The sequence below is a fragment of the Miniopterus natalensis genome, chromosome 14 (assembly GCF_054644295.1).
Source record: "Miniopterus natalensis isolate mMinNat1 chromosome 14, mMinNat1.hap1, whole genome shotgun sequence".
NCBI lineage: Eukaryota > Metazoa > Chordata > Mammalia > Chiroptera > Miniopteridae > Miniopterus > Miniopterus natalensis.
In genome coordinates, this window is record NC_142094.1 from 23,360,940 (window position 1) to 23,388,798 (window position 27,859).

The window sequence follows — 27,859 nt, forward strand, 5'->3', positions numbered from 1 at the left end:
CTATATCAAGTGATACTTTTGCTTTACTTCTCCTTTTGGGCATCACTTCTAAAAGCTTTCCTAACTCCTAAGACTAAAGAGGCACACCTGAACCTGGTCCTTACCTTTCATACCTACCTTCCTCTTAGGCATTAGGTATTAATCTCATTCATAATGCCTTGGTTGTCTTTAGACTGTAAGTTCCTTGAGGACAGTGACCATGTTTTTGTTTACCACTATATTCCTAGTGATTAGTATAGTGATGGGCACATGGTAGACAGTCCAATCAACATCTGTTGTACAAATTATTGAATGTGCACTTTTTGCACACCCTTTTAATTAACTACACCTAGAATTTAAAATGCTACACCTAACTAATCATGTCACCAGTTTATACAGGCCTTTAATGTACAAGGGATTTCTTATTTTCTACTACATATAGAAGGAATAATCTGAATACAGATACACCACATTTTATAAAATGCAAGTAACCTTAAATAAGATTAACCCAACTGCCATGTTTTAGAAAAAAATTTTTAAATTCTTAACACATAGTGAAAAGAGACAATAAAAGTTTTTTTTTATTCAAAGGTGTAACTGGATAAGTCAATTTGTTTACATCCATTCTTGTGAAATACTTTTTAAAAAAATATGACCAACTTCTTTGCAAATAGCAGACACATACCTCAACTATGATGACCTAGTTTTTGGTGGATAATGTACATGATTAGGCAGAAATAAGTAAGCTCACACTGGTAGATTAACTATCAAATTCTCAGTCAAAACTCCGTTTGTGGCCCCCGCTTCTTGATCGATTTCTATTCCCACTTCGTCTTCTACCATCTTGTCGACTTCCTGACCGACTCCCCTGTCGACTCTGTCTACCTGACCGGCCACCAGATCGACCACCTGACCGACCTGACCGGCCTGACCGACCACCTGACCAGCCACTCCTCTGTCTGGAATTGGAAGATGTGTTTCCATCATAATATTCTTCAATTTCAGGTAACTTGGCTGGCACTGAGAGTATCCAGTCTGAATCATGCCACTCTGCCTGTTGGGCAAATTTATAGGATTAATATAAATGCAAAATAGAAACCATTAGCAAGCACATGCATATAAGACACTCTTTTTTCATACCTATTATCTATTAGCTGAAGGCCATTTCAGTCAAAGTATATGGAACAAAATTAAAAACCAGGGGAAAATAAACATATTAAAAGCACATTGACTAAAGTTTCTAAGTTTTAGTCAAAGGAGAAACTCTCAGGCCCATTTTGAGGCTCTCAATTCATACTCAATTTATACATTTTAAAAGAGAGCACGGGCTTCTCTGCATAAAACAAATAGGCCATTAATAAGTAGTGAACTGCTTTCAGCAGGTATATTTACAAAAGCAAGGAGAGCTGATGATGGAGACTAAAAACCTGTAAACACCATGTAGGGACTAAAAAAAATGTAGCCATTGGAAACAATTTGGTATCAAAATAAACAACTCAACATACACAAATCAGCAGCTCATAAGAGGGTCAATGTCATATCCTGCTACATTAACTGTTTTTGTGATTAGAAGTTGCCAAAGACAGTTAATATTAAAATGCTTATTGGTAAGAGTAAGCAGACAAACACCCACACACACCATTGGTGACAATATATGAATCACCAAAGCCTTAAAAATGTGCAAACCATTTGGCCAAACAGTCATCTTTAAATATCCATCTTACTAAGATAAACATGGCAATGTATAAAGAGTTAGCTATAACAACATTATTTATACTACTATATTATTGGAAAGAATCTAAATGTCTGAAAATAGGACACTAAGAAAAGTGGGACGCCCATATGGCCAAATGCCAGGGATCCACTGAAAGAAAGTAACTGTATAGCTGACACAGAAATGTATTCACAGTATGTTCTGAATTTTTAAAAAGACTTAAAAAACAGAACAATCCCCTCGTTTCAAATTATGTATATAGGGTGTCCCCCAAAAATTTATACACATACTCTGAATAATTATAAAGGCAGTGTTTATTAAAACACATTTCATTTTCAAAATTGAGCTAGCATCTGTAAAAGTGTATATACACTTTTGGGGGACACCCTGGAGGACAATTTCTTTCTTCAACAGATAAAATACAAGGAATTTTTTTAAAGAGAGAGAAAAGAGGGAGAACCTATAGATTAAAAGAGACTTAAGAAACATCAAATTACAATGTATGAACCTTATGGACTTTACATTAAAAAATATTTAGGAAACAATGGGGAAATATAAACACAAATTGGGTAATATCATGGAATTATTATTTTGTGGGGTTAATTACGGTACTACGATTATGTTTTTTAAAAGTGTCCTTAATATTTAAGTATATGGAAATATTTGTGGTTGAAATGATAAAATACCCAGAATTTGTTTCAAAAGTGTACTAAAGGAGAGTGGGGACGTGGATGGAAGTAGGCATGAAACAAAACTGGCCATGAGTTGGTAACTGCTGAAGTAGAGTGATGGGTACATGAGGATTTTTATGCAATTCTATTTTTTATATGTTTGAAATTAGTTATAAAAAATGTTTTAAATTATGATACGGAGTGGACATTTTATAGTAAGGAATTGTTAATTGACTTAGACATGATAATGATATTGTGATTATGTTCTTAATCCCTATCTTATAAAGAAACATATTCAACTATTGAACAGATAAAAAATTTTAAATACCTGTAACCTTTCTGACTCAGTTGTGGGAACATCAAAGCAAACACCCTAAAGGCAAAAGGAAAACATTTTTATTTAGATGCATATAAGCTGATCTTTTTACTAATCTGCTAACACTTGCTGGTAATCTTTATATTCACTAAAAAAAGGAGATGATTAAGTGTGTCCCATGATTGCTTATAGGCTTAAAACAGCTAATACATGATGATGCATGACAGAGAGGGGCTGCTTACTGTATTTTCTAAATCTGAAAAGTAACTAAACACAATATCTAATAAGAATCTACTACTACTAAGAATCTAGAGCATCCTCTAGAAGGTTTTTGTAGACACAATATTGTTCCATGTCCTTTATAAAATGATCTAATAAAGTCATTTAAAAATTTAGCAGCCCAGCCAGGCACGGCTCAGCAGTTGAGCGTCAACCTATGATCCAGGAGATTGGGGTTCAATTCCTGGTGAGGGCACATGATCCGGCTGCGGGCTTGATCCCCAGCCTGGGACGTGCAGGAGACAGCCAACCAATGACTCTCTCATCACTGATGTTTCTCTCTCTCTCCCTCTCCTTTCCTCTCTTGAAATCAATAAAGATATATTTAAAAAATAAAAATTAAAAAAAATAAAAATTTAACAAGAGAGTTTCTCTCCTGAAGAGCTGCAGGGTTTATCAGATAATGAGAATGACGTATCCCAAGATGTTTCCTCCTTGGTCTTGGTTGCCAGTTAAGTGGAAAGTTAACTTAATATTCAAGTATAGCAACTAGTTTAGCCTATGGATCTTGTTATATTTTCCTTCCCCTCTACATTTTTTCTGAATGTGTGTATTTGTCTCATACTTGCCACAAATCTTTTTTGAATGTAAGTAATATTACACTCTGATAATTATTTCCAATAAACAATCAAGTTCATAAATTCTAGGCTAAAATGAAACTGTAGTAAAATTAAATGATTTTTCTCAAAATCATTAGAAGAAATCAGTCACTAAGATTACAGATGGTTTTAACTTTGCTATTTCATAAGTGTATTAAAATATTTAATTCACTTCATTATCCTCATTAACAACCAATAGCAGGCCACTCAAAAATCAACATTGTACATTCCCTAAATAATAAAGTTGTTTAACTATTACACTCATAAGTTACTTAGTCTTAGAAAATAAACACACACACCACACAATAAGTATATATGGGCTGAAACTTAAATAACTTGGACATTAAAGTCAAACTAAGAAAAGTAACTTACAGTTTTCTAAAGTAATGGGTTATTTAAATAACTTCCCCAAAATTTACAACTGGAAACAAACACATTGAGAAAACAATATTATTCATCCCATTAGGCTTCAAAGAAAGAAAGAAGGAATAAACCCCGCTAGTCTTTATAAACATTTACAGTAGCTGATTAAAAACTTCTTAGATGTCTAGAAAAGCCTACCATATTTCCTTTTAGGAGGCACATTCTGGTAATTTGGGACACGGCATTACTACTCAGCTTTCTGTTAAGTTCTTTCCATGCACAGCTGACATCCTGTATTTCTTCTGGGCTTTCCAGAGTCATGGTCACAAACCCCTTAAGGAATAAAAGTCACATTATGTTGGGGAAAAAGCAACAGCAGCAGCGACGAAGTTCTAATTCAATGAAGTTCATGACTTAAACATGCCAATTAAAGAGCCAACACTATAACATGACTGCTAAAAAAATAACTTCTTTGAAACTATATTAATAGAAGATGAGTGTTTATAGGTCACTGAAAGTACCATTCCTTTCTTCATTGTTGTAAAGATTATATTTAATTCTAACCATCATGCTGTAAGAGATAATTACACTAGAGCATCAGAAAAAAGATACATAGTGAAGAATTAAGGAAGCCAATTCTGAGAAAGTTCAAGTTAACCGGCAGTGGAAAAACAAGAGGACATAAATCTCTTCAAACTTTTTAGGGACTATTACATAAGCAAAACTACTTGTTCTGTAAAACTTCGTTGTACAGGAAAAGGATGAACATGAAGAACATATGTGAAGGCACTCATTAACAAATATTTCAGGGCCCTCTGTGTACGTTCCAGAGACTCTACTAGGTGCTAGAGATTCAGCAGTACATAGTCCTTCCTCTCATGGAGGTTACATTCTGGTGTATGGGGGAGGGGAGTGGGGGGTGATGGAATGGAGTAGTCAGTGAACAAATAAGAAAATATATAGAATGTCAGATAGTAATAAGCATCATGAAGAAAAGTAAAGCAGAGCAAGGGAATAGATAGTAAACCAAGGAGTAAGCTATTTTAGGGTGATCAAGAAAGACCTCTCTGATACGGTGGTATCTGAGGAGAGAACAGAATGAAGTGAAGGAGGAAGCCATGCAGTTATTAAAAGGAAAGAACACTTGAAACAGTGCAAGTACAATGGCCTTGTATAGGAGTAGGTTTATGTTTGCATAACAGCAAGTAGGTTAGGGTAGCTGAAACAAGCAAGGGGAGAGTGATATGAGAACAAAGAGATAGCAAAGGGAAGATACCCTGTAGGGCATCTGTGGTAAAGACTTTGGATTTGGTTTAACCCATAAAGAAATTTCAAACTATTAACACCCTGTTTCTAAGACATTCTAGACTCTTATCTAAACAACTGATATACTCTTCAAAAAAATCAATTAAAAAGATGGGCAAACAGTCCCAAATTAAGAGAGACATAATAACCAAATATAACATAAATTTAATTGGACCTAATTTAAAAAAAATACATATATAGGGGAAGAGAGAGGAAGAAAGGGAGGGATAGAGTTAGACAATTAAGTGACTCTCAGCAAAATGACATTGGGCTAAACCATTAACACCTGCCAACTGGAAAACATCAGATGACCCAGCTATACTCACTTATGCTACACCAAATAAGTCACATGCACGTTTACGTCCCCTGCACCTTTTGTTCCCCTCTCCCACCAACTCTCTCTCACAATCTCTCTGTCTCTCTCTCTACCCAGACATCAGAGTGCAATTTTTTGACGGGTCCCCTCACCCAGGGATTCCCCTCACTTATACCATAGTGAGTAATAAATCTTTGAACTACTTGCAACCAATGGTTCTGGTGTGGTTTGTTTTGACATCTGACAATGACATAGCAGGGGGCCAGGTCAGATGATATTACACACACACACCCCCTCCACATATACAGGCAATCCTTACTTTGCATGGTACTGTATTAACTTCACAGAAACTATTTCTCAATCTGCAGTTCCATGGCAACTTAAAAATAAAGAACAGGTTTTGGTATGCAAGTTTCAGTGAACACAGTGCTGTGCAAAGTGAAGGTTTCCTGGATTTCTCTCCAGATAGACAGATATCTGTGGTTCAATTGTAATCTTTTCTCAAGCACATACAATTTTCTTACAGATTTCTACCTTATCAGAGGTGATTAAAGATCGTGGTTCAAAACTCGAAGCACCAGAGATATGGGCTAATGCTGCAGCCAATGCATCCACTGCCCCTTTCTCTTCTATCAGTCTTTGAGCTGATGGTCGGAAAAAGTCAACAGCAGCGTAAGAAACGGAAGCCAGAGACCTATGGTTTAAAAATAGCAAATTTTCTTGGTCAAGGCAAAAGGAAAAAATTAAAGATAAGAGAATGAATGGGAAAAGAAAGAACAACGTTTTTGTACTTTAATATAACTAAGTGTCTGCTGGTAAAACTGGTGATTAAATTTTCTGATATTTGAACTAGGAGAGCTTAAAGATGAACAGCCTAATACAAAAGAAAAAATTATTCAGCAAGGTCAGAAAGCATACCTGATGGCATCCATGCTTTTAGATTTAACTAAATCCATTGTAGAAGGAACACCTACACGTTTAAAAGTAATTCCCTGAAAATGAAAGAATTACATTAAAGAAAAATGGAAGTCTTTACAATTAATTTCTAAATTAATATAGTTTGTTGAATTTCCATTTCTTGGACTTAGAGATTTCCAAGCACTAGCAGATCAAAAGATCTATTTTTTCTAATAAATCACCAATTACAAAATCTAGAAAGAGAAAAGAGATTTTTTGAATTGCCCCTTAGTTACAAACATGGAATTTCAATTGCAAAATAAAGTTGATTCAAAAAAAAGGAAAATCATGCTGTTTACAACTATCAATTTTTTTCTCATTACCCTATCTCACTTTATGAAGTACATGAAATAGTGTATAAAACACATCATAAAAATTAAAAATGTGAAATACCACAAAAAATGTATTTTTTATAGAAACTGGCTATTGTACCACTACTCAATATAATCTTAACTATTACACCAACACAACGTCACAGTCACCATTACAATGCTAGACATCAAGAGATACTGAAATTATAATGCACTTCTGATTTTAGTATCAAGGGAGAAATTCAGAGGAAAAATGAGAAAGTCAGCTCTTCTGTCTTCACAATAAAAGCTGTATTAAAACAAAATCTTGCAGCTAATATAAATTTAGCTCTCCACATGCTTCACATCCAAATGCAGCTTAAACTGAGAAACATTATAAAGATCTATTTGTGAAAACAAATGTAAAAAGAACTCTTTTCTAAGGCACCACTTAGATAATAAGCCTGAAATAATTGAACTCTACTTACTGCTTTTTGTTCCACATATCTTAGTTGACCTCTTTCTCTTGGTTGATAAAAACATATGCAAATCCCAGTCCGGCCAGCTCTACCTGTGCGTCCAGAGCGATGAATATAGGACTCAACATCCTAAAAATAAGAGGTAATACTTTTTAAAAATCTAGCAAGTTACACAGTCATTCCAGCATCCAAATAATAATGCTAATAACAAAACTACTACTACCAAAATACTATTTCTATTTCAACCCTGTTGCTTTTTCCAACATCCCAAAAAATTTTTACGCAGAATTTTGGGACAAAGGGGATATGATTTAAAACCTTATCTACCTCATCCCAGGACTTTTTATAAAGCAACTTTTTATAATTCCCTTGCATGAATCCAGGCTTCAAATCCAAATGAAGTTAAGCAATTTGCAAAGGTAAATCAGAAAATGATTAATTTAACATCAATTTATTCCACTGTTCTTTCCCCAAATCCAATCTCATTTCTTACCTGTGGAGGAGAACTCTGAATCACCAAGTCAACCTCAGGAATGTCCAAACCACGGGCAGCCACATTGGTCGCAACCAAAACTTTAAAACTACCTTCTCTGAAGCCTTTCAGTGTAATTTCTCTTTGTGACTGTGCAATGTCCCCATGTAAACACTGGGCATTCTATTAGAAAAAAGGGGGAAAATAACTGTACAGTTCATACTTAGAATTGATATCACTGTAACATCATACATTTTGTGCTCTTTTTTGCTGTTTCTCAATCTTATTTTCTGATCATTATAATGCACGCTTATTGTTCAAAAAACCATTTCAGAAAAGCTTCCCTGAAAATCCTACTCCTAATAATTCACTGCTAGCAGTTTGGTGAATATCCCCCAGATATATTTTAAATACACACACACTTCTCACATATACTAGCGTATACTATAATTTTATGTATTTACTTATAAATAAGAGGATTGTACTATATATGTATATATGCACTCTTTTCTAATCTGCTTTATAAATTATTTTAGTTATTTTTTCACATCTACAATATAACCTTAATTTTTTATTTATATTTTTTTAATCTTTTTTTTTAAAGAAGAGTTTACTGACTTTTTAGAGAGAGAGGGAAACAGTGATGTGAGACTGCAACATGGATTGGCTACCTCCTGCACACCTCCCACCTGGGATTGAGCCCACAACCTGGACCTGTGCCCTTGATCAAGAATTGAACTGGCAACCTTCTGGTATATAGGACATCGCCCAACCAACTGAGTCACACTGGCAAGGGCCTTACTTAATTTTTTAAAATTGTCTATGATTTTATTTCTTCATATGGATGCAGTATCATTTATTTTAGCTATATCCTACTGGTGAACATTTAGGTTGTATCCAAATCTCCACCTTCAGAAACAATGCTAGAGTGACAAAATTGTACTTCTATCTCTGTATATTTCAGTAGGATACATATCTAGAAGTTGAATTTCTGGGTAAAAAATTATGAACATTTAACAAGAGGTTGTACCCATTTACTCTTCAACATTCTGAGTATTTAATCTCCTCATACCCTACCTAGCCTCCATATTATGAATCATTATAATGCTTGTGAATGTAATAGACAAAAGTGATTTCCCAATGTTATTTCAATTTACATTTCTGTAATTTTACTAAAGTTGAACCTATTTATACTATTTACATATTTATCTACCATTTGTGCTGTAAATAACTGTCCTAGTATTATAAATTTCCTAGTATTCCTACCCACTATTAAAATTCTAAAGTTTATAACAATGCCCTGGCTGGTATGGCTCAGTTGGTTGTAGTATCATCCTATACACCAAAAGGTGGCCGGTTGGATTCCCAGTCAGGGCATATATAGCCAGGTTGTGGGTTCATTCCCTGGTAGGGGTGTGTGAGGGATGCAACTGATTGATGTTTCTCTCTCTCTTTCCCTTCCTCTCTCTAAGATCAACTAAAAAAAATTAAATTAAAAAAAAAAAAAAGTTTGTAACAATGATTTAACCCCAACACATTCATGAATTAATTCACTGAGTACTTCATATGCACCAGGCACTATGCCAGGTTCTGGAACAATCATAAAGAAACAGCCCTGGGACAAGTTGACAGGCATTTTCAATATTATGTGATATGTGCTATATAAACAGGTAAAAGGTGCTATAGGAAAACCTAATAGTGAAACCTAACTCACTCTCATATGAGGGAAAGGTAGCACTGAAGCCGAGACCTGACACATAATAAGGAACTAGTAGTCAGGTAAAAGGGGGAGCAGGAGGCTAGGGAGTTCCAGGCAGAAAAAAATACACATAAGTAGTATGTCTGGGAAACTACAAATATTTGAGTATTGCTAAAGCATAAAGTGAAAAGGAGAAATGGTGAGAGATGAAGCTGAAAAGGAATCTGAATTTTATCCTGAGGTCAATATGGAACAATTGAATAACTAAGCAGGTTATAATGAATATATTTGCATTGTAGAAGAAACACTAGCAATGTACAGAATGTATTAGAAAAGGACAAGACAAAAACTAGGGAGACCCATGTAGCAGGCCCTTATGGAAATTCAAAAGAGGTATCAGTGGCCTCACCAGGGAGTGACAATGACCATCTATTCATTCAATAAATATTTAGTAATATACAACATGCTGGGCACTGGGGGTAAAATAACAAACAAAAATAAGACTGCCTTGGTCCTCATGGTCTTTACACTCTGGTCGGGAACATAAATCAAATAATTAGGCACACAAATAAATTTAGCCAAAAAGTGTAATGGATGATGCACACGTCTAAGAGGCAAAGACCATTTACCTAGTTTGGGGCAAGAAAAAAGTCCCTGAAAAGTGTTGCTCTGGACTGATATCTGAAGGATAAGTAGGAGTTGCTAGGCAAGATAAACTACAAGTTTAAGAACCCTGTAGTGCCCGGCAGGGCGTGGCTCAGCGGTTGAGCATCGGCCTAGGATCCAGGAGATCGTGGTTCGATTCCCAGTCAGGGCACATGCCGGGTTGTGGGCTCGATCCCTAGTCAGGGGCATGCAGGAGGCAGCCAATCAATGACTCTCATTATTGATGTTTCTCTCTCTCTCTCTCTCCCTCTTCCTTCCTGTCTCGGAAATCAATAAATATTTTTTTTTTTTTTTAAAAAAAGAGCCCTGTGGCAACCAGGAAACAAGGCATGTACAAAGAGAGTGCAGAAATTAGGGAAAACTGTAATAGTAAGATGAGGCTGGAAAGGTAAGTAGAGACTAAGCCATAAATGAATTCAAGAACTATTAGTACATGAAACTGGGAGGATTTGGTGAATGGAGTAGAAATGAGTATAAGGGAAACATTACACATGACTCCCAGATTTTGAGTTTCTGCAATAGTAGGAGATAAGGCTCTAAAACAGTTTGTAGTTAACTAGACAGCAAATGGTAAAGAGTAAGTCAAGGGTGATAGATTTCTGGCTTAGACTATGGGTAGATGTATCATTCAACAACAGGGAATGTTGGAGAGAATGGGCATAGCAGTATAGAAGAGAATGAGTTGAATTTTAGGTGCATAATGGATTGGGGTGTCTGTAGTCAGTAGAATAAACATAGGTCTAGATTCTGGAGACAGAACCAACCTGAAAAAAAATCTGGACATCATCAGTATATAGACAATATTACAGGAGTAATTAGATACATGCACCTATACACATAGCTATACTTCTGTATTTCTATACTTACTGACTGCCTGCTATAAGAAAAGCATCATGCTAAATGCTTTAAATAAATTATTTAAATCTTAAAAGTGTAAAAAGTTTATTTTTCTATTTATATATATATTTAAATATGTCTATTGATTTCAGAGAGAGAAAGGGAAAGGGGGAGAGAGCGAGACATAAACATCAATGATAAGAGAGTCATTGATCAGCTGCATCCTGCACGCCTCCTACTGGGGACTGAGCCCGAAACCTGGGCATGTGCCCTGACCAGGAATTGAACCATGATCTCTTGGATCATAGGTTGATGATCAACCACTGAGCCACACCGGCCGGGCAGTGGGAGACATTTTTTTTAAACACCTTTATTGCACTATAATTAACAGGTTGAATTCTTAAACACTAACAGAAATAACAGAAGTAGCACTAGAGCTGTGAAGTATTATGACCCACACTTCCCCTTCTAAAATTCAGAAAGATTAACTTCACCTAAAAATGAACATCAGAAAGTATTACAGTTAAATCCCATAAAGAAATTAGGAGGGGGAAAAAGAATAAGCAGAATAGTACCCCAATAATGAAAGAGCTCAAGAAAGGCATGCACACAAAACAGATGAAAAGTATATGATACTTCTGAATGAGCTACAAAAATTTTTAAAGTGACATATGAAAGAACAAGAAATATCAAAATGAGAAAAATTAAGAACTGAGGTGAAATGATTCAAGGAAGAAGTAGAAATAAAAGATAAAGATGTTTGCCCTGGCTCAGTCAGAGCATCATCCTGTACAACAAAAAGGTTGTGGGTTCAATTCCCAGTCAGGGCACATACCTAGGTTGCAGGTTCAATCTCTGGTTGGGGTGTGTACGGGAGGCAACCAATTAATGTTTCTCTCTCACACCAATGTTGTTTCTCTCTCTTACTCTCTCTCTCAACATATTTTAAAAATAAAGACTACACTAGAAGGAATACAAGACTGAGTAAACATGACAGATGATGCCTTTAAAATAGGAAGGTTTTTGTTTTTTGGGGTTGTTTTTAATATATCTTTATTGATTTCAGAGAGAGGAAGAGAGAGAAATAGAAACCTCAATGATGAGAGAGTCACTGATAGACTGCCTCCTGCACACCCCCAACTGGGGATAGAGCCCGCAACCCAGGCATGTGCCCCGACCGGGAATCGAACCCCTATCGCCTGGATCCTAGGTTGACGCTCAACCACTGAGCCACGCCCGGCTGGGCTAAAATAGAAAGTTTTGAAAATTAAAGAGGATGAAAAGGATCTGAGATAAAGTGACAAAGGAGAGAGCCTATATATATATATAAAACAAGAGTCCCTAAAAAAAAACCCAAAGCAATCAAACCAAATACCAAAAAATTATAACAAAAATTTGCTGAAATTAAAAACATGTATATTTGAAACCATAAACTGCATATGTATATTGTGTACCCAGAAAAAGTGACCGCGAATAACACCAAAATATATTCTAGTATAACTACAAATTTTTAAAGAAAACATTCTTTTGAGTTTAGGCAAAAGACCAAAATCACTTAAAAGGGAAAAAAGAAAGTCTGACTAGGCATCAGACTTTTTAAAGTATGCTTTATTCCATAAACAATGAAAAAAACTAAAAAAAACTTAGGATACTGAAGGAAAGAAAATGTGAACCAGTAATTTTATATTCAGCCAAAATGACTTCCAGGTATAAAGTTATAAACAAGCTATTATCAATAGGCAATACTGTATCCATGAGTCTTTCCTCAGGAATCTATTAGATAACAAATCACAGAAAAAAAATGACTAAAGGGACCATGACATAAGAACTGATGGCACTATTATCAATGGATGTTAACATCACAAAAAGAGAAAGAACTAGACATTATATACCTCCTGATGGAAATATACCACCTATGAAATAGTTTTCTCTAAGTAAACAAACAAACCTGAATTTTCAGAAAAAACAGAAAACAGAGGAACATGTTAAACGATATCACATGGAAGCAATACTCTAGATCATGGAAACTTGGTTTCTTAAACAGTAAAAAAACTACAAGAAAAAAAAAGGAAGAACCTATAAAGAATCTAAATCATTAAAAAGTTTTAATGAAATCACACAATGTAAGAATCTTATTTGGATACAGGTTCAAGAAAAAACTATACAAGGAAAAGCAAAGCATTTATGAGGCAACTGAGAATCTGAACACTAATTGATATTTCAAGGTATTAATTACTGTTAGTTTTTAAAATAACAGCATTGTGGCCCTGGCCAGTGTTGCTCAGTGCTTAGAGCATTGGCCCACGTACCACAAAGAGTTAGAGGTTTGATTTCTGGTCAAGGGCACATACCTGGGTTGTAGGTTCAATCCCCAGCCTGTCAGGGCATGTGCAGGAGGCAACCAATCAATGTCTCTCTCACATCAATGTATCTCTCTCCTTTCCTCCTTTCCTCCCTCCCACTCTCTCTAAAAACCAATGGAAAAATATCCTCATGTGAGGATTAACAAAAAAAATAATAGCATTGTGGGTTTTTTAAAATAATCCTTTTCGCCCGGCCGGGTGTGGCTCAGTGGTTGAGCATTGACCTAGGATCCAGACGATCGGGGTTCGATTCCCGGTCAGGGCACATGCCCGGGTTGCGGGCTCGATCAATGACTCTCTCATCATTGATGTTTCTGTCTCTCCCTCTCCTTTCCTCTCTCTGAAATCAATAAAGATTAAAAAAAAATAATAATAATAATCCTTTTCTTTTAGAGACACATACCCAAATATACATGAACATATGTTATCTAGGGTTTACATGAAAATAATTTAGGAGCAGGAAGTAAGTAGAATTTGAATGAAATAAGATAAATGGTACAGCTGAAGAATGAGTACACAGGGGTTCATTACACTGTTGGCTTTTGTATGTGTTTGAAATTTTCTATAATAAAAAGTTAAAAAAGGCATGGACTTCATTCATTAAATATTTGTGATTCATTTTACAACACAACCCTAAAATAATACCCACTCTTACCCACAGAAACTATGTTTCTACCTCTACATTTTCAAGCTCACATCTGCAAAATCCAAAAAACCTGATGAAAATGGGGAGAATTCTACCCTGACTTAACAGATCACGAGAGGCTGGCTACTACTTCTTTCTGAATAGACTCAATTCTAAAAATGACCATCAAACCTGAGCCACAAAAGACAATATGATTTTTTGTTGAGTGATTCATCCATGTAATCTCAATTAAAGAAACCATGAAAAAAGACTTACCTGTTTTATGTGCGGATTCATGGCCATTTCGGTTACATTCTTCTTGGTCTCACAGAAAATAATAGCCCTCCCTTCAGACCCACTGTAGACTTGAAGAACATCTCCAATAACTGCTGGCCTCTGAGACCAATGGCATTGGATGGCCAAATGCTTTGAGGAAAGAAAATGCCAAATATGTTTCATTAAAATTAGTAGAAAATACTTCTCTTGTACATTTTTCTATCTGTTCAAGAAATGGCTTCACTGGGAGAAAATAAAACAATGATTCTCCTCAATCCCATTTAAAAACAATACAAATGGCCATCAATAGGTGAAAGGAAACAAACTGTAGTATATTTTATACACTGGAGCACTATTCAGTAATTAAAAGAAACCAACTAAAAGAGAGAGAGAGAGAGAGAAACCAACTACTGACACATGCAACTTTATGGATGAATCTCAAAACATATACTGGGAGGCCCTGGCTGTTGTGGCTCAGTTGGTTGCGCGTCATTCTGTGCACCAAAAGGTCACCGGTTCAATTCCCAGTCAGGGCACATAGCCGAGTTGCAGGCTCGATCCTCAGTAGGGGACATGCGGGAGACAGCCAATTGATGTTCCACTCTCACATCGATGTTTCTCTCTCTCCCCCTCTCCCTTCCTCCCTCTCAAAAACGAACAAATACATATTTTTAAAAAAAGATACTGGAAGAATGAAGCCTTATAGAAAAAAAGAGTATACATAGTATGATTCCATTTTTATGCAGTTCTAAAACAGGCAAAACTAATCTATGGTAGAAAAAAATTAGAACAGTGGATGCAAAGTGTGGGGGACTGACTGGATAGAAGGCATGAGGGAACTTCCTGGGATGATGGTAATGTTCTATATTTTGATAGGGTTTGGGTTACACACTTGAACTGTTCAAAACAAACAAATGTACATTTAAAATTCTGCAATTTTTTGTATGTAAATCTTATCTTAAAAAACTGTAAATATTATATGTATATTATATGGATGAACCTCAAAAACATTATGCTAAGTGACAGAAGCTAAATACGAAAAAGTCATACATTATATGATTACATTTATTTGAAATATCCAAAACAGGTAAATCCACAGACAAAAAGCAGACTGGCAGTTGCTAGGGGAAGGGGAAAGTAACTACTAAATGGTTTCAGGTTTCCTTTTGGGATAATGAAGTGTTTTGGGAATAGATAGAAGCAGTGGTTGTACAACATTGCTAATGTACTAAATAACATTGAATTGTACATTTTACAAGGTTAAATTTAGTTATTAGATTTTACCTCAATAAAAAATTTGTAAATACTGAGCTCTAGTGAAAGACATGCATGCTAAAATACTTACGGGGAAGTATACTGATTTCTGCAATTTGAAATGCATCAACAAATAAAACGGATACAGGGATGAGTAGATAAGTGACAAAGCAAATACAGTAAAACATTAATGACAGACTCCGGCTGGAGAGTATATGGTTGTCTACTGTGAAATTCAACTTTCTGTTGTGTTTGAAAATTTTCATGTTAAAAAACTTATACTGTGTGCACATTTTAAATCTGTGCATTTTAACATCTATATCTCAATAAAATTGTTTTTAAAATGTAACACACATAAATTATAGAACACCTGAAAAACAGAGAAAAGCACACAGAAGAAAACTGAGAATCATTTGTACCATCTACAACAAAGTCTTGCTTCCCCCACTCTCAAAAAAAAAAAAGAAAGAAAAGAAAAAAACCTGAATCTGATCAAGCCTCACAATCTAACCATTAACTCACAGGAAAATGAAGGCAGAGGAGCATGTTACCACTAGAGGGTTGCAAATCAGCAAAACTGAGACTGTGGGAAACTTGTAAGACAACTGATCAGTTCTTTTCAACAAAACATTGCAAGGGGAAAAAGGGACAGAAGAAATCTACAGACTATAAAAGATTTAAGACATACAAACCAGTCAATGTAAGGATCTTACTTGGATCTAGATTCAAACAAACTATTCAAAAAAAAAAAAAAAGACAAGGAGGGTAATGTGGACACTGGATATTTAATGATATTAAAGAATTATTCTCTTCTGTGATAATAACTTTGTGGTTTTCTGAGTTGGTTTTTTTTTTTAACCCTCACCTGAGGATATTTTTTCCATTGCTTTTCAGAGAGTGGAAGGGAGAGAGACACAGACACACACACAGACACACACACACACACACCGATTGGTTGTCTCCTGCACAGGCCTCGACCGGTGCAAGGGATTGAGCCTGCAACTCAGGTACATGCCCTTGACCGGGAATCAAACCTGGGACCCTTCAGGCTGTGGGCTGATGCTCTAACCATTGAGAAAACCAGCTAGGGCTGAGTTGTTGTTTTTTAAAGAGCCTTTATCCTTCAAAAAGATGAAATGATAACTGGATTGCTTCAAATGTAGGGGTGAAGAAAAACTATAGGGGCATAGAAAAAGATCATTCCTAAAACCTAGTGATAGGTACATCAAATCCCTTATATTATCCAATTTTTGTTTGAAAATCTCCTTAATACATTTTTTCACTGATATATTTTATACCCTTATTGTAAAACTTTCAGCCATTATGAACAATACAAAGCTTCCTCTGACCATCCCATACTATAAAAGTCCTCTTTCCTAGAACTAATCATTACTAACTTGATGTTTATCCTTCCAACCTATCTTTGTACATTTACGTTAAATACCTAAAGAATCTAGCATTTCTGTGTTTTGTTTTTTTGAAAGTATAAACCTGTACGTATCATTTGTAATTTGGTTTATATCACTCAAATTCATTCTTTTTAACTATTACATTGTATTTACAGATTATATTATTGTTCATTTAGCCTATTTTTATCTATATCTACATACATGTATATCTATTAAATGGAAAAGCTTATATTTATGGTACATACCTATCATAAACCATGCAAATATTATCTTTAATTCCTTTTTTAAAAACATACTATTGGTTTAAATTTTCATGAAGTCAAAATTATCAACCTTTTTCTTTATGACATATTCTTCTGACTTCCTTTTCCTGAAATCAAATAACTTCATCTACATGTGCTTTAAATGACTTTATGCCTTAATTTGGGGGGGGGAAATTCTGGTATAGAATATGAGATGAGGATCTAACTTTTTTCACCTAAGCTTTAACAAATTATCCCAGCACTATTCTTTTTGAATTGATATGAAGTGCCTCCTCTGTCACATTCTACATACTTATTAACTGTCTCAATGGCTGCTTATTTACCTCCTGAAATTTACCTGTTCACACTTTTCCCCCCTATTTATTCTATTCTGCTCCTCAGTCACATAGACATAGAATTACGTAAGTATCTTACTGACTAAGGGCGAAAAAGAGATTTGTCTTGAAGTGGTACCCAAAACTTAAGTTTAGCTTCAACAAATTTCAAAATACCAACTAAAAGTTAAAATCTATCATGCTGGAAAGCTACTTACTTCCACAGTAGTTGCAGCCTTTTGAGTCATTTTTCCAACAAGGTCAACCTGTTCATATCTGGATTTCATGTATTTTTTTGCAACTTTGTATACCCACTGTGGGCAAGTTGCAGAAAAAAGTAAAGTTTGAGGATTGTCTTCAGAATCTTAAACAAAAAGAATTCAAATGCTTTCTTAATATCCCATGATGCAGTAAGCTCTTAAAAATCCCCCCCAAACTTCAAAGAAATAGTGAAAAATTCAAATCGTGGGATGAATTTTGAACATACAAACTTCATTGCAATTATAAAACTTTCAACTTTCAGAACTGGGGAAAAATATGAAGAAAACTGAACCCAGAAGGAAGGTGAGAACTTAAGAAGGAAGAATAAGCAAAGATATCAATAAAATGAATTAGTAAATCTAACTATTAACTATAAAAAATAATAAATACATGGAAGGAAGCATAGAAAGCTAAGAAAACAGTTAAAGCATGCTATTGTACTTTCTTGTTCAGAAAGAGAACAGATACCAAATAACTTGAGTTTTGTTAGAAGAACATTGGGGACAATGTAGTAAAAATTACAAAATAAAAAATTCATTAAGTTTTTATGTAAGAGAATCAATTGCTAATGTGCTTATTTTTAATTAGGATGTACCAGTTTTGTAGGATTCGTGGATGATATCTTCAACTTGTTCAGCAAAACCTAAATCTAACATTTGATCCACTTCATCAAGCACAACATGGCGCAGTTTAGAAAGATCTAATCGGCCACTCTGCAGATGGTCTTTGATACGACCAGGGGTCCCAACCAAGATGTCAATACCATTTCGAATATGATTAACTGTGAGAGGAGAGAAATATCAGCAATATGTAAATCAAACAGATATTTTCCTACTATTTCTTTAGATTTTTAAAGTAGCAAATAGATTTTTGCACTATTATCATACATATTTACTCACTTTGGCTTTGATATGATGTTCCACCATAAAAACACGCTACACTGAGTTTCCTAGTTATATCTTTGAAGTCTTTGGCTACTTGATTTGCCAGTTCCCTTGTAGGAGCCAAAACAAGTACCTGAGCAAGAGGTTTAAAAAACAAAAAGATACTTTTCTAAAGATGTCTAAATTCAAACTGAGAAGACTTTTTTTAAGGTGCATTTAAAACTAGGAATCTCAACATTAATGTCACGGTACTCAAAGACAGCACAGCACAAACAACAAGAACAATAGCTTATATTTATCATATCCTCCCTTACTTCCTACAGGGGCTCTTTTCAAAATTCACTTTCTCAATGAGCTTCCTAACCCTCTTTTCAAGTCCTCTTGCCCGTTACTTCTTAGTGTTTATACCATATAAGATACTCATATTTTATTTATTTCCTTATTGTCTGTCTCACTCATTAAAATGTAAGCTCCAAGAAGGCAAGGATTTATGTTTGTTTGAATTACTGTATTCCTTGTACTTCAAACAGTAACTGGCACAGAACAGATACTCAAAAAATATTAGTTTGAACGCTCACCATGTGCCAGGCACCTAGTGCTTCTCATGAATTATCTAATTTGATCCTCACAAAAACTCTGTGAAGTGGATTATCCTCATTTTACAAATGAGGAATCTGAGTCTTAGAGAAGTTAAGAATCTTGCCCAAGATCAAATAGCTAGAAGTGGCCGACCTGGAATTTCCAGTAGTGTCCTTCTAGCGTAAAAACTTTTTAAGGCAATGCTGGAACTGTGTCCTATTTCTATTATTTGCAATCTTTCCTAATTTCAACTAAGGAGTAGAACTCTGAAAAAGATTTGTCCTGTTGGCCAACCTGATCCAAGGCCATTATAATTTGTTTATATTCATATATGTGATACTTTCATACTGCAATATCATTTAATAGTCTAAAAGAACAAATTGCTTTTAGGCACATATCTTTTCAAATTATGATGCTGATTTTTTCTGTTACTTTTATGAACCTTAAAGTGAACACAGGTTCTAAAAAGGTTATACTTTAAACTAAAATTTCACTAGGTCCTCTCTGTTCTTTACTACTTATAAATTAATACAGATCTCCAGTACCCCAATAACATAGGGACCAGCAATATCATTTCTATAATTTCTTCTTAAAGTCAACCAATGAAATATTAATAATTTGCTGAATGACCAAATAAATGAATATCTCTTTAGCAAATTCATTATTTAAAAGCAAAGGTCATGACTAAAAAAAGAGAAGGTCACTAAATAAACGAACTGTAAATACCTCTAACATTATTAGATATGCTGGCTACAAAATAATTTTAGTTATCAAAGATGTCTGTGAATCCATACACATTACATTCGTATGCAATAACTACTTCACTTTAGCTTGAGATTTTTTTTTTTAAGCTTAAAAAAAAAAAAATCAACAAATTTTTGCTTTAGGATCTAAATTTTTACTTTATGCCACAGGGTTAACTTTTCTATCGGGGGGGTAGGGGGATTCTTAAACTTAAAACCAGTACACTCTTTCTTACCCTTTTCATTAGACTAATGTTTAAACCTTTTACTCTCTATAATGGTTACCTTTGGTGAGCGGCTTTTTTTAACTGTCTCTTGATTTCTTTGGAGTCTTTCAATCAAGGGGATGGCAAAAGAGAATGTCTTTCCCGTTCCTGTCCGTGCTTGAGCAATTAAATCTTTTCCTTCATATACAGGGCCAAACGTCTTAACTTGAATAGGAAAGAGATATGTTACCCCTCGACCTGTAAAATGAGATGTCATTGAAACACTTATTTAAGACTAGCATAAGGAAAAAACATATTACTTTAAAAATGATAATCCTGATTCCTTAACATCTGCCTAAAGATATACCACCTTGTGACATTTACAGTTATTCCTACCCCAAATGGTTTAACTTTTGACAATTACATATAATTCTTTGGAATTAAAAACAGATCAGAATACCAGAAGGATGATGTAGAAACAACTGCAATTAAAGAAGAGCTATTTATGCTTTCTAAATTCTCCTTTTGGTCAGAAAACATAGTTTTTAAATTTAGATTTTCAATTGCATATCCATTAAAATTCATAGTACCTTTCAGAAGCTTTATAGTCTCTTCAGAAATAGGGAAATTGGAGAAGGCTCCTTCTTTCTGTTCACGTGTTAGGGTCTGTCAAAATGAAATCAAAGTTCTAACTAATATAGTTCATATTTGATTAGGTATTTAGAATCTTTTACTCATTTACTGTTTTTAGTTTTATTAAGTACGCTAACAAAACAACTTTAGTATTTGCAAAAACTGTATAGATTAACTTACAAGATAAATTAGTGGAAAATTCTTTTAATTCCAAAAGTATCTCTTTAAATAGCAAGCTTACTTAATACATTCTCCCATAATACACTTAAAAATAATTCACACATAAAACTCCCTTTAGAAATATATCTACTACATAAATCAAAATATATTTCCATTTAACTAAGATATTACAAAAGTTATTTAATAATCCAAATCATATTCACAGATACAAACAATATTAATTATTATGATTAACACCAGCCAATAAAACAGCCCTAAAAGAAATTGCACGAGAAAAGTAAATGGTTTTCAAAAGGAAAAGTTAAGAAGTTGTCCTATAGCTCTAAAAAGCATTTTTTAAGTCACTAATACAAAGAAAAGTTCCTGTAAGCTTGAAAATGTCTTTAACCTATACACAGGTTAGCATAACATTATCATTTAACTTTTAATATTATTATTTAATCCTCATCCAAGGATTTTTTTTCCATTGCTTTTCAGAGACAGTGGAAGGGAGGGAGAAAGAAAGAGAGAGAGAAAGAGAGAGAGAGAGAAACATCACTGTGAGAGAGACACATCAACTGGCTGCCTCCCACAGGCGGCCTGGGGGCAGGAGCCTGCAACTGAGATACATGCCCTTAGCCGGAATCGAACCCGTGACCCTTCAGTCTAAGGGCTGATGCTCTAACCACTGAGCAAAAACAGCTAGGGCTCACTTAACATTTATTTAAAACTTTGTGTACTAGTCAGTGTGTACATAGAACAAAGACAACATATCTACCCATAAACTTTATTATTGGTGTGTTTAAAGAAAGTAGTTCCAGAACCACACAAAAGAGCAATTTTCAAATAGGAAATCAGATGAAAGACATACTATCAAATTCAAATTGTAAGTCATTAAGCAAACCTCAATGCTGTCCGTTTTTAAGATTAAAAGAAAATTATCTATAATCCAGTCAGCTAAAGCCACATTTGAAACAGACACTCCCCCCCACCCTCACTCTATACACATACAAATTTTTATTTACTTATTTTTTAAATATAACTTTATTGATTTCAGAGAGAAGAAGGGAGAAAAAGAGACAGAAACATCAATGATGCCCCCTGACTGGGGATCGAGCCTGCCACCTGGGCATATGCCCTGACCGGGAATCAAACCACGATCTCCTGGATCCTAGGTCGATGCTCAACTGCTGAGTCATGCCCGGCCCGGCCACATACAAATTTTTAAAATAAAAATAAGACAATACTGTATATACTGTTTTGTAATCTGCTTTTTCCATTTAATAAGATACACTGAATGCCTTTCTAACATTCTTCTATGACTTTTAAGATAGATTATGGCATTGGCTTAATAAATATTTAAAAACATTTATTAAGCCAACTGCCTAATACCAGGCACTTAGGATGTTTAAATTTTGGCTGTTATCAACAATGTCACTGTGGTAAGAGTACTGATTCATATATTTCTGCACACCTCATAACTATCTTCTTAGGAAGACAAATTCCAAGAAATAGAATTCCTGAACTCTAACATGATCTAAATAAAATTATAAGCAGTTAAGTCTATTATAATACAGAGCAATGTACCAAGCAAAATCCCAAAAGAGCAAGAGCAACCTTTACCGTCCACTACTAGCAATATAGATATGTAGGGCCTTACTTAGATTAACTCTCTTATATGTTTCCTGACCAAGAGCAAACTCACAAATTAAAAAAACACCATATAGTAAGAAAGGATTCAACATCTTTTCTCAAAGCTCCCCAAAGGATTACACACTAAATTAAGCTCGAATTTATTTAAATTATCAACTATCAGACTTTAAAAATACAAAGAATTAGCCCAGCCGGGCATAGCTCAGCAGTTGAGCATCGACCTAGGATCCAGGAGATCGGGGTTCGAATCCCAGTCAGGGCACATGCCCAGGCTGCGGGCTGCAGCCGATCAATGACTCTTTTCATCATTGATGTTTCTCTCTCTCTCTCCCTCTCCCTTCCTCTCTCTGAAATCAATAAAAATATTTTTTTAAAAAAATAAATTAATAAATAAATCAATAAATAAAAATATAAAGAATTATTAATCTATCAAAGTTGTTTCTTTCTAAGGACCTAAGTAATTCACTGACAATATGTAATACCTAGAAAAATCTATGAACTCTGCTAGAGGAAAACTGCAAAGTCAAAAAGAACAAATTCTGTGCAAGAAAATACTCTAACAGGTACTGGGCAAAAGCAGTAAAGTTCTATACTAAACATGTTTTCTACACTTCCCCCCAAATACTCAAAACAGATTTCTTCAGATCATTTTTATCTTTCATTTCCATTTTAAAAATGCAGTTTTAAGATTGAATTAAAGACTTAAAGATCATTTAAAGTTACTATTGTTATAGACGCAGAAAAAGCAGAAGGCAAAATACACAAAGTCAAGAGGGCTTATGTACCTTGTTTCAGGAAGTCAGAAGTCAATTCATGAGTACTGGTAGGGTCCAAAATAACCGTAAGAAATGCAAGTACTTGACCATCAATAAGCAATTTGGAAAAACTATTTAAGAACCCAAATGTACAGAAAAAGTTTAAATCTGACCATTCCCCACCTTCACCCCAAAGAAAAGGCACTACCTTAAAAGAAACAAGGGACAAAGGGTTTTGGGTGTAGAGACTCCCAGGTCCAACTGAGAGTACTGAACGCTAAAGCAGAAAATATTATAAAACCAATTCTAATTAATCTAAACAATCAAATTAATTTGTATTTCAAGGGTAATGTCAAATGCAAAACAAAAAGTATCCATACCTCCTCTAGCTTATTATCACTTGACTTATGAGTAGAACTATCTAAAGATGACACTCGCTTTGGTTTTTTTTCATATTCATCAATATCTCCATTTGACAGATCTTTTCTTCTTGACTTATGAGACTTAGAAAATTCATTTGAAAGTCTATTATATCCTTCTTCAGTGTCTCCATTTAGCTTCTCTTTCATTTTAGGCTTTTTGGACTTGGGAGCATCCAGGTCATCTGCAACACCATTTTCTCTTGTTTCTGATTTCTCATCTGAGTCATAATGATGTCTTGACTTCCTTCTATCACTCTGTGAAAAAACAAAGAAGCAGTGACAAGAGTCACAAACTCTCCTGTAAGAGAAGTTAGAGAACGTCTCCTCAACCAGCAAAGCTCAACCTACCGTAATCTTGAAAAGTAACTTGGTAGAAATCCAGACTGGTTTCTAATGCCACGCCTTAACCTCATCTATTGCTTTCTTTCTCATCTCTTACATTCTCAAGACTTGGCCTCTAGCCCCTCTCTAATCCCATCATTAGATTTAAAGGAAAGTAAAATAAGTCCTTTTCAGAAAAAAAAATGAGAACCCGAGATTTATAAATTAAAAAACAAACAAAAACTTCTAATATCTCCAAGAGAAAAAAATATTAATACTTATTGAGTACCTACCCAGCATTGTGTAATGTTTTCGGCTTATCTTGTTTAAATCTTCATAACAACCCTATAAGGGAAGTACAGGTCCATAATCCCTTATCCGAAATTCCGATATCCATAAAGCTCTGAAAACCGAAAGTTTTTTTTGTAACTTATTTGGAGACAAAACCTGACCTGACCTGAACTCATTTGGTCGCAAAATTTGACTTGAACTAATGTGAGGCTATTTATAATCCTTATTTATTATACTTAGAATGAATATTCATATGTAATATTAAGGCGTTTGATAATAGGTTGGGGGCCCAAAAACCCTACTGGGGTGTTACCCATCTAAAAATCCCCAGAATTTTGAATTCCAAAACATATTTAGCCCCAGGGATTTTGGATAAGGGATAAGGAACCTGTATTACCTTTGCCATTTTACAGATGAGGAACAGAAGTTCTCAGAGGTAAGTAACTTGCCAAAGACCCACATGTGGAATTTCCTGCAAGTGGAAGTACTAGAAATCAAGACCCATCTGATTTGAAAGCCCATGATCTTTTTACATCATGCTTCCTCTCTGAACTTTGATAAAGAACAGTTTAAAGAAAAAAATAAATAAATAAAATAAAACTATGTAATTCACGTAAAACTCCATTTGTTATACTCCCATGGAAAGACAAATATATTAGTAATCCTGGAAAATTTTTTAAAGTTTTAAAAATTTAGTACTTTTTTTTTTAAAGGACTACTCTGCAACTTCAGTTTTAAAACACCAGACTAGTGGCCAGTGTTTTAATATCTGTAGACAGTAAGCAATTATTTGAAAATTTAGCACTTCAGAATTACTTGGTCAAACTTTCAAAATAAACTAGATAGTAGTGATTAATGATAATAAAAGCTACTATGACCAAAAATTTGACCATGATTTACACAATTTTTACAGCGTATTTTCACATACAATTTTCTTATCCATAAAACAGGAGTTGTAGTGAAAACTGAAAAACGTGAAAATGCTTTGTAAACAGATCTTTAAATTATCGTACGTTATACAGTAATATGTTATATCATTTGATCTTTAGTTAACCGAACTAGCCCACATCTCCCCAAATCAATAGTTTCTATAGAAACACAAGGTTATTTATAGAGCCAGCCTTTGGGGTTTGAATTGCTCCTGGGCCTGCACTTAAGGTAAAGTGAGACCTCTAGGTCCAAGCCCAGCAATATCACAAGGTGACTAAATACATTGTTCCACATCTGATCCACAGTGCCTGACACTCTCCACTTTCTTGGTTTCCACACACTCTATATTCCCTCCTTATCCTCTTACCTCTACCGTCAGTGGTTCTTCTTCCTCCTCTTTCTGTGGGTGCTCCTTAAGTCTGTTCTCTATGTACACCTTCATACCATTTTCATGGCTTTTACATACACTTCCAGGCTTCCTTCCTCACCTGTACTCCAATTCTGAGAACCTAAGGTCCAGCTCCATAGCTCAACGTACGCAAAACATACCAAAGTTATCTTCAACTCTATTTCTATTAGTTAGTATTCTAATCTGTTTCCAAATCATACAGCCCCAGACAGCAGAACCTTATCACCAAGGTAAACTTGCCATTCCAGCCAAGAAATTTTTTTTTATTGTACTAAAATATACACAACATAAAATTTACCATTTTAACCATTTTAAACTCCCATTTTGCAGCAAATACTTCTGGAGAATCTACAATGTGAAAGCCATCAGTTTACAAGAATCTTTGAGATATATTTGGGAAAGATATACACAGGAAAAATGAGCTAACTTTAGAAGGAAGTGCAATAATAAATGACAATTGAATGATAAAGGGAGCACTGGAACAAGACTTCAAAGGGGATTAAGATTACCTGTACACAATGGAGTTGTCAGAACATAACTAAACCTTAACAGATGGATAGGAGGATTTAAACGCAAAAAGAGAAACAAGTATTTCAGGAGGAGCTAAAATTAAAATAACTGCTAGATGATTTCACTTACATGAGGTATCAGGGGCTGAGAGGAGGAGGCAAAGGGGAGTCGGTGTTTAACGGGCACAGAGTTTCAGTTTAGAAGAATGAAAAAGTCCTGGAGAAGAATGGTGGTGATGGCTGTGGAACAATATAAATGTGCTTAATGCTGCAAAACTGTAAGTTTAAAATAGTTAAAATGGCAAATTTTATGTTGCATATATTTTAGTAATTTTTTTAAAAACTGCTTGCTGGAATGGCAAGTTTACCTTTGTTATAAGGTCTGAAGGTGATAAGGTTCTGCTCTCCAGGGCTACACAAAATATATTCATTCTTTTGTCAAATGTCAGCCTTCAAATATCGCTTCCTTACCCTCCTCAGCTGTTTTCTCCAGGTCTCATTCTTCGGAGGGGCAGGGTGGAGGGGGAAGTCTCTACAATTGGACAGGTTCCTTGAGAGGAGGGACTCATTTAAACTCCTTCATGCACAGCACAGAGTATGGCACAAATTAGGCTCAATAAATACTTGCGAACCGACTGAAAATATTAACAGTAAAGGCTATTAATACTACAAGCCACACGATCTCCATCACAGCCAAATCCTGGCGACGTTGGCTGTGATACTCTTCCCTAAACCTCTAAAGACTAGCTACCGAGGTTTGTAAAACTAAGGCCGCTCTCCCCTAGATTCTCGCACACACGTTAGTGAAAGAGAAGTAACACATATTCAAGGCAATCGGTTTTCTTAATCATTTTCTAAGACGGCCAACAAGAACCAAATGACAGGCCTCGCTGCTTATGGAAGGGGAGGAAAGAAACAAGAGTCCGCGTCGAGGGGAGCGTAAGTCAGCCCATCTCGTAGGCGCTGACGGAAAGGGCTGAGGAACCAAAGCCCAGTGCGGCCCTTCTGCCGGTCGGGGGTGTGGAGGTAGGAATGGTCCTGGAGCGACCTCAGGAGAACGAGGGCTGCGCGACGGGAGGCCCTCGGATGCTAAGGCTATGACCTGGTTGTGACAGGCTATCAGGGACAGCTCCCCTCCCCGCCCAAGCCGGCGCAGCCCAAAAGGAGGCGCGGCCTATCTTCAGCGCACCTTTTGCCGCTCCTTCTTCTGGCTCTCGGTCTCCTCCAAGGGTGCCTCCAGCTCCATAATGTCCCCCCAGAGTAGTTTCCCAGGCATCATTGGTCGCCTCCGCCTCCCTCTGGGCACGGTGGCCACAACCACCTACCGCTAGCGACAGCGTGAAAGGAAGAGGGGGCAGGGCGGCCGCCCGGCCAAAGCTATGCGTCACTTCCGGGACACGCACCGCAAGGTGGGGGTAGGGGAGAAGTAATCCCGGATACTCTCGGTTTAAACTCTTCCCTTGCGTCGCAATCTCCAACCAATGAATATGGGCGACCTCCATTGGCCCACCCTTATCCTAAAGTGATTGGCTTCTAGGAGTAAAAAAAAAAACCTGGCCAATCTCCGTAAAGGACGCGCGAACTGATTAGCATAAAATGGTTGGCGGGGGGGCTCTTTCTTCTCTCGCCCCCTCCCCCACCCCGGACCTTTCTCCTTG

At 35.6% G+C, this 27,859-nt stretch overlaps 1 protein-coding gene across 5 annotated transcripts; it reads right to left on the bottom strand.

The window, feature by feature from the left end:
- Positions 1-362: 362 nt before the first annotated feature.
- Positions 363-27,495, bottom strand: DDX50 (DExD-box helicase 50). Of its 5 annotated transcripts, XM_016198372.2 has the most exons (16): positions 26,570-27,030; positions 26,332-26,441; positions 23,700-23,996; positions 20,710-20,785; positions 20,199-20,377; positions 18,607-18,724; positions 18,303-18,488; positions 17,665-17,810; positions 14,207-14,356; positions 7,762-7,923; positions 7,278-7,397; positions 6,461-6,534; positions 6,077-6,236; positions 4,120-4,254; positions 2,693-2,737; positions 363-1,033 (listed from the first exon to the last, which is right to left on the bottom strand). In XM_016198372.2, the coding sequence occupies exons 3-16, from the start codon at positions 23,886-23,888 to the stop codon at positions 755-757; spliced, it is 2,019 nt and encodes a 672-aa protein (XP_016053858.1). In that variant the 5' UTR covers positions 23,889-23,996; positions 26,332-26,441; positions 26,570-27,030; the 3' UTR covers positions 363-754. The 5 variants fall into 5 exon arrangements, with proteins under 5 accessions (XP_016053858.1, XP_016053854.1, XP_087680508.1 ...); XM_016198368.2 differs by lacking the exons at positions 26,332-26,441; positions 26,570-27,030 and adding an exon at positions 27,391-27,495; XM_087824382.1 differs by lacking the exon at positions 26,570-27,030 and having other exon boundaries at positions 26,332-26,443.
- Positions 27,496-27,859: the final 364 nt, after the last annotated feature.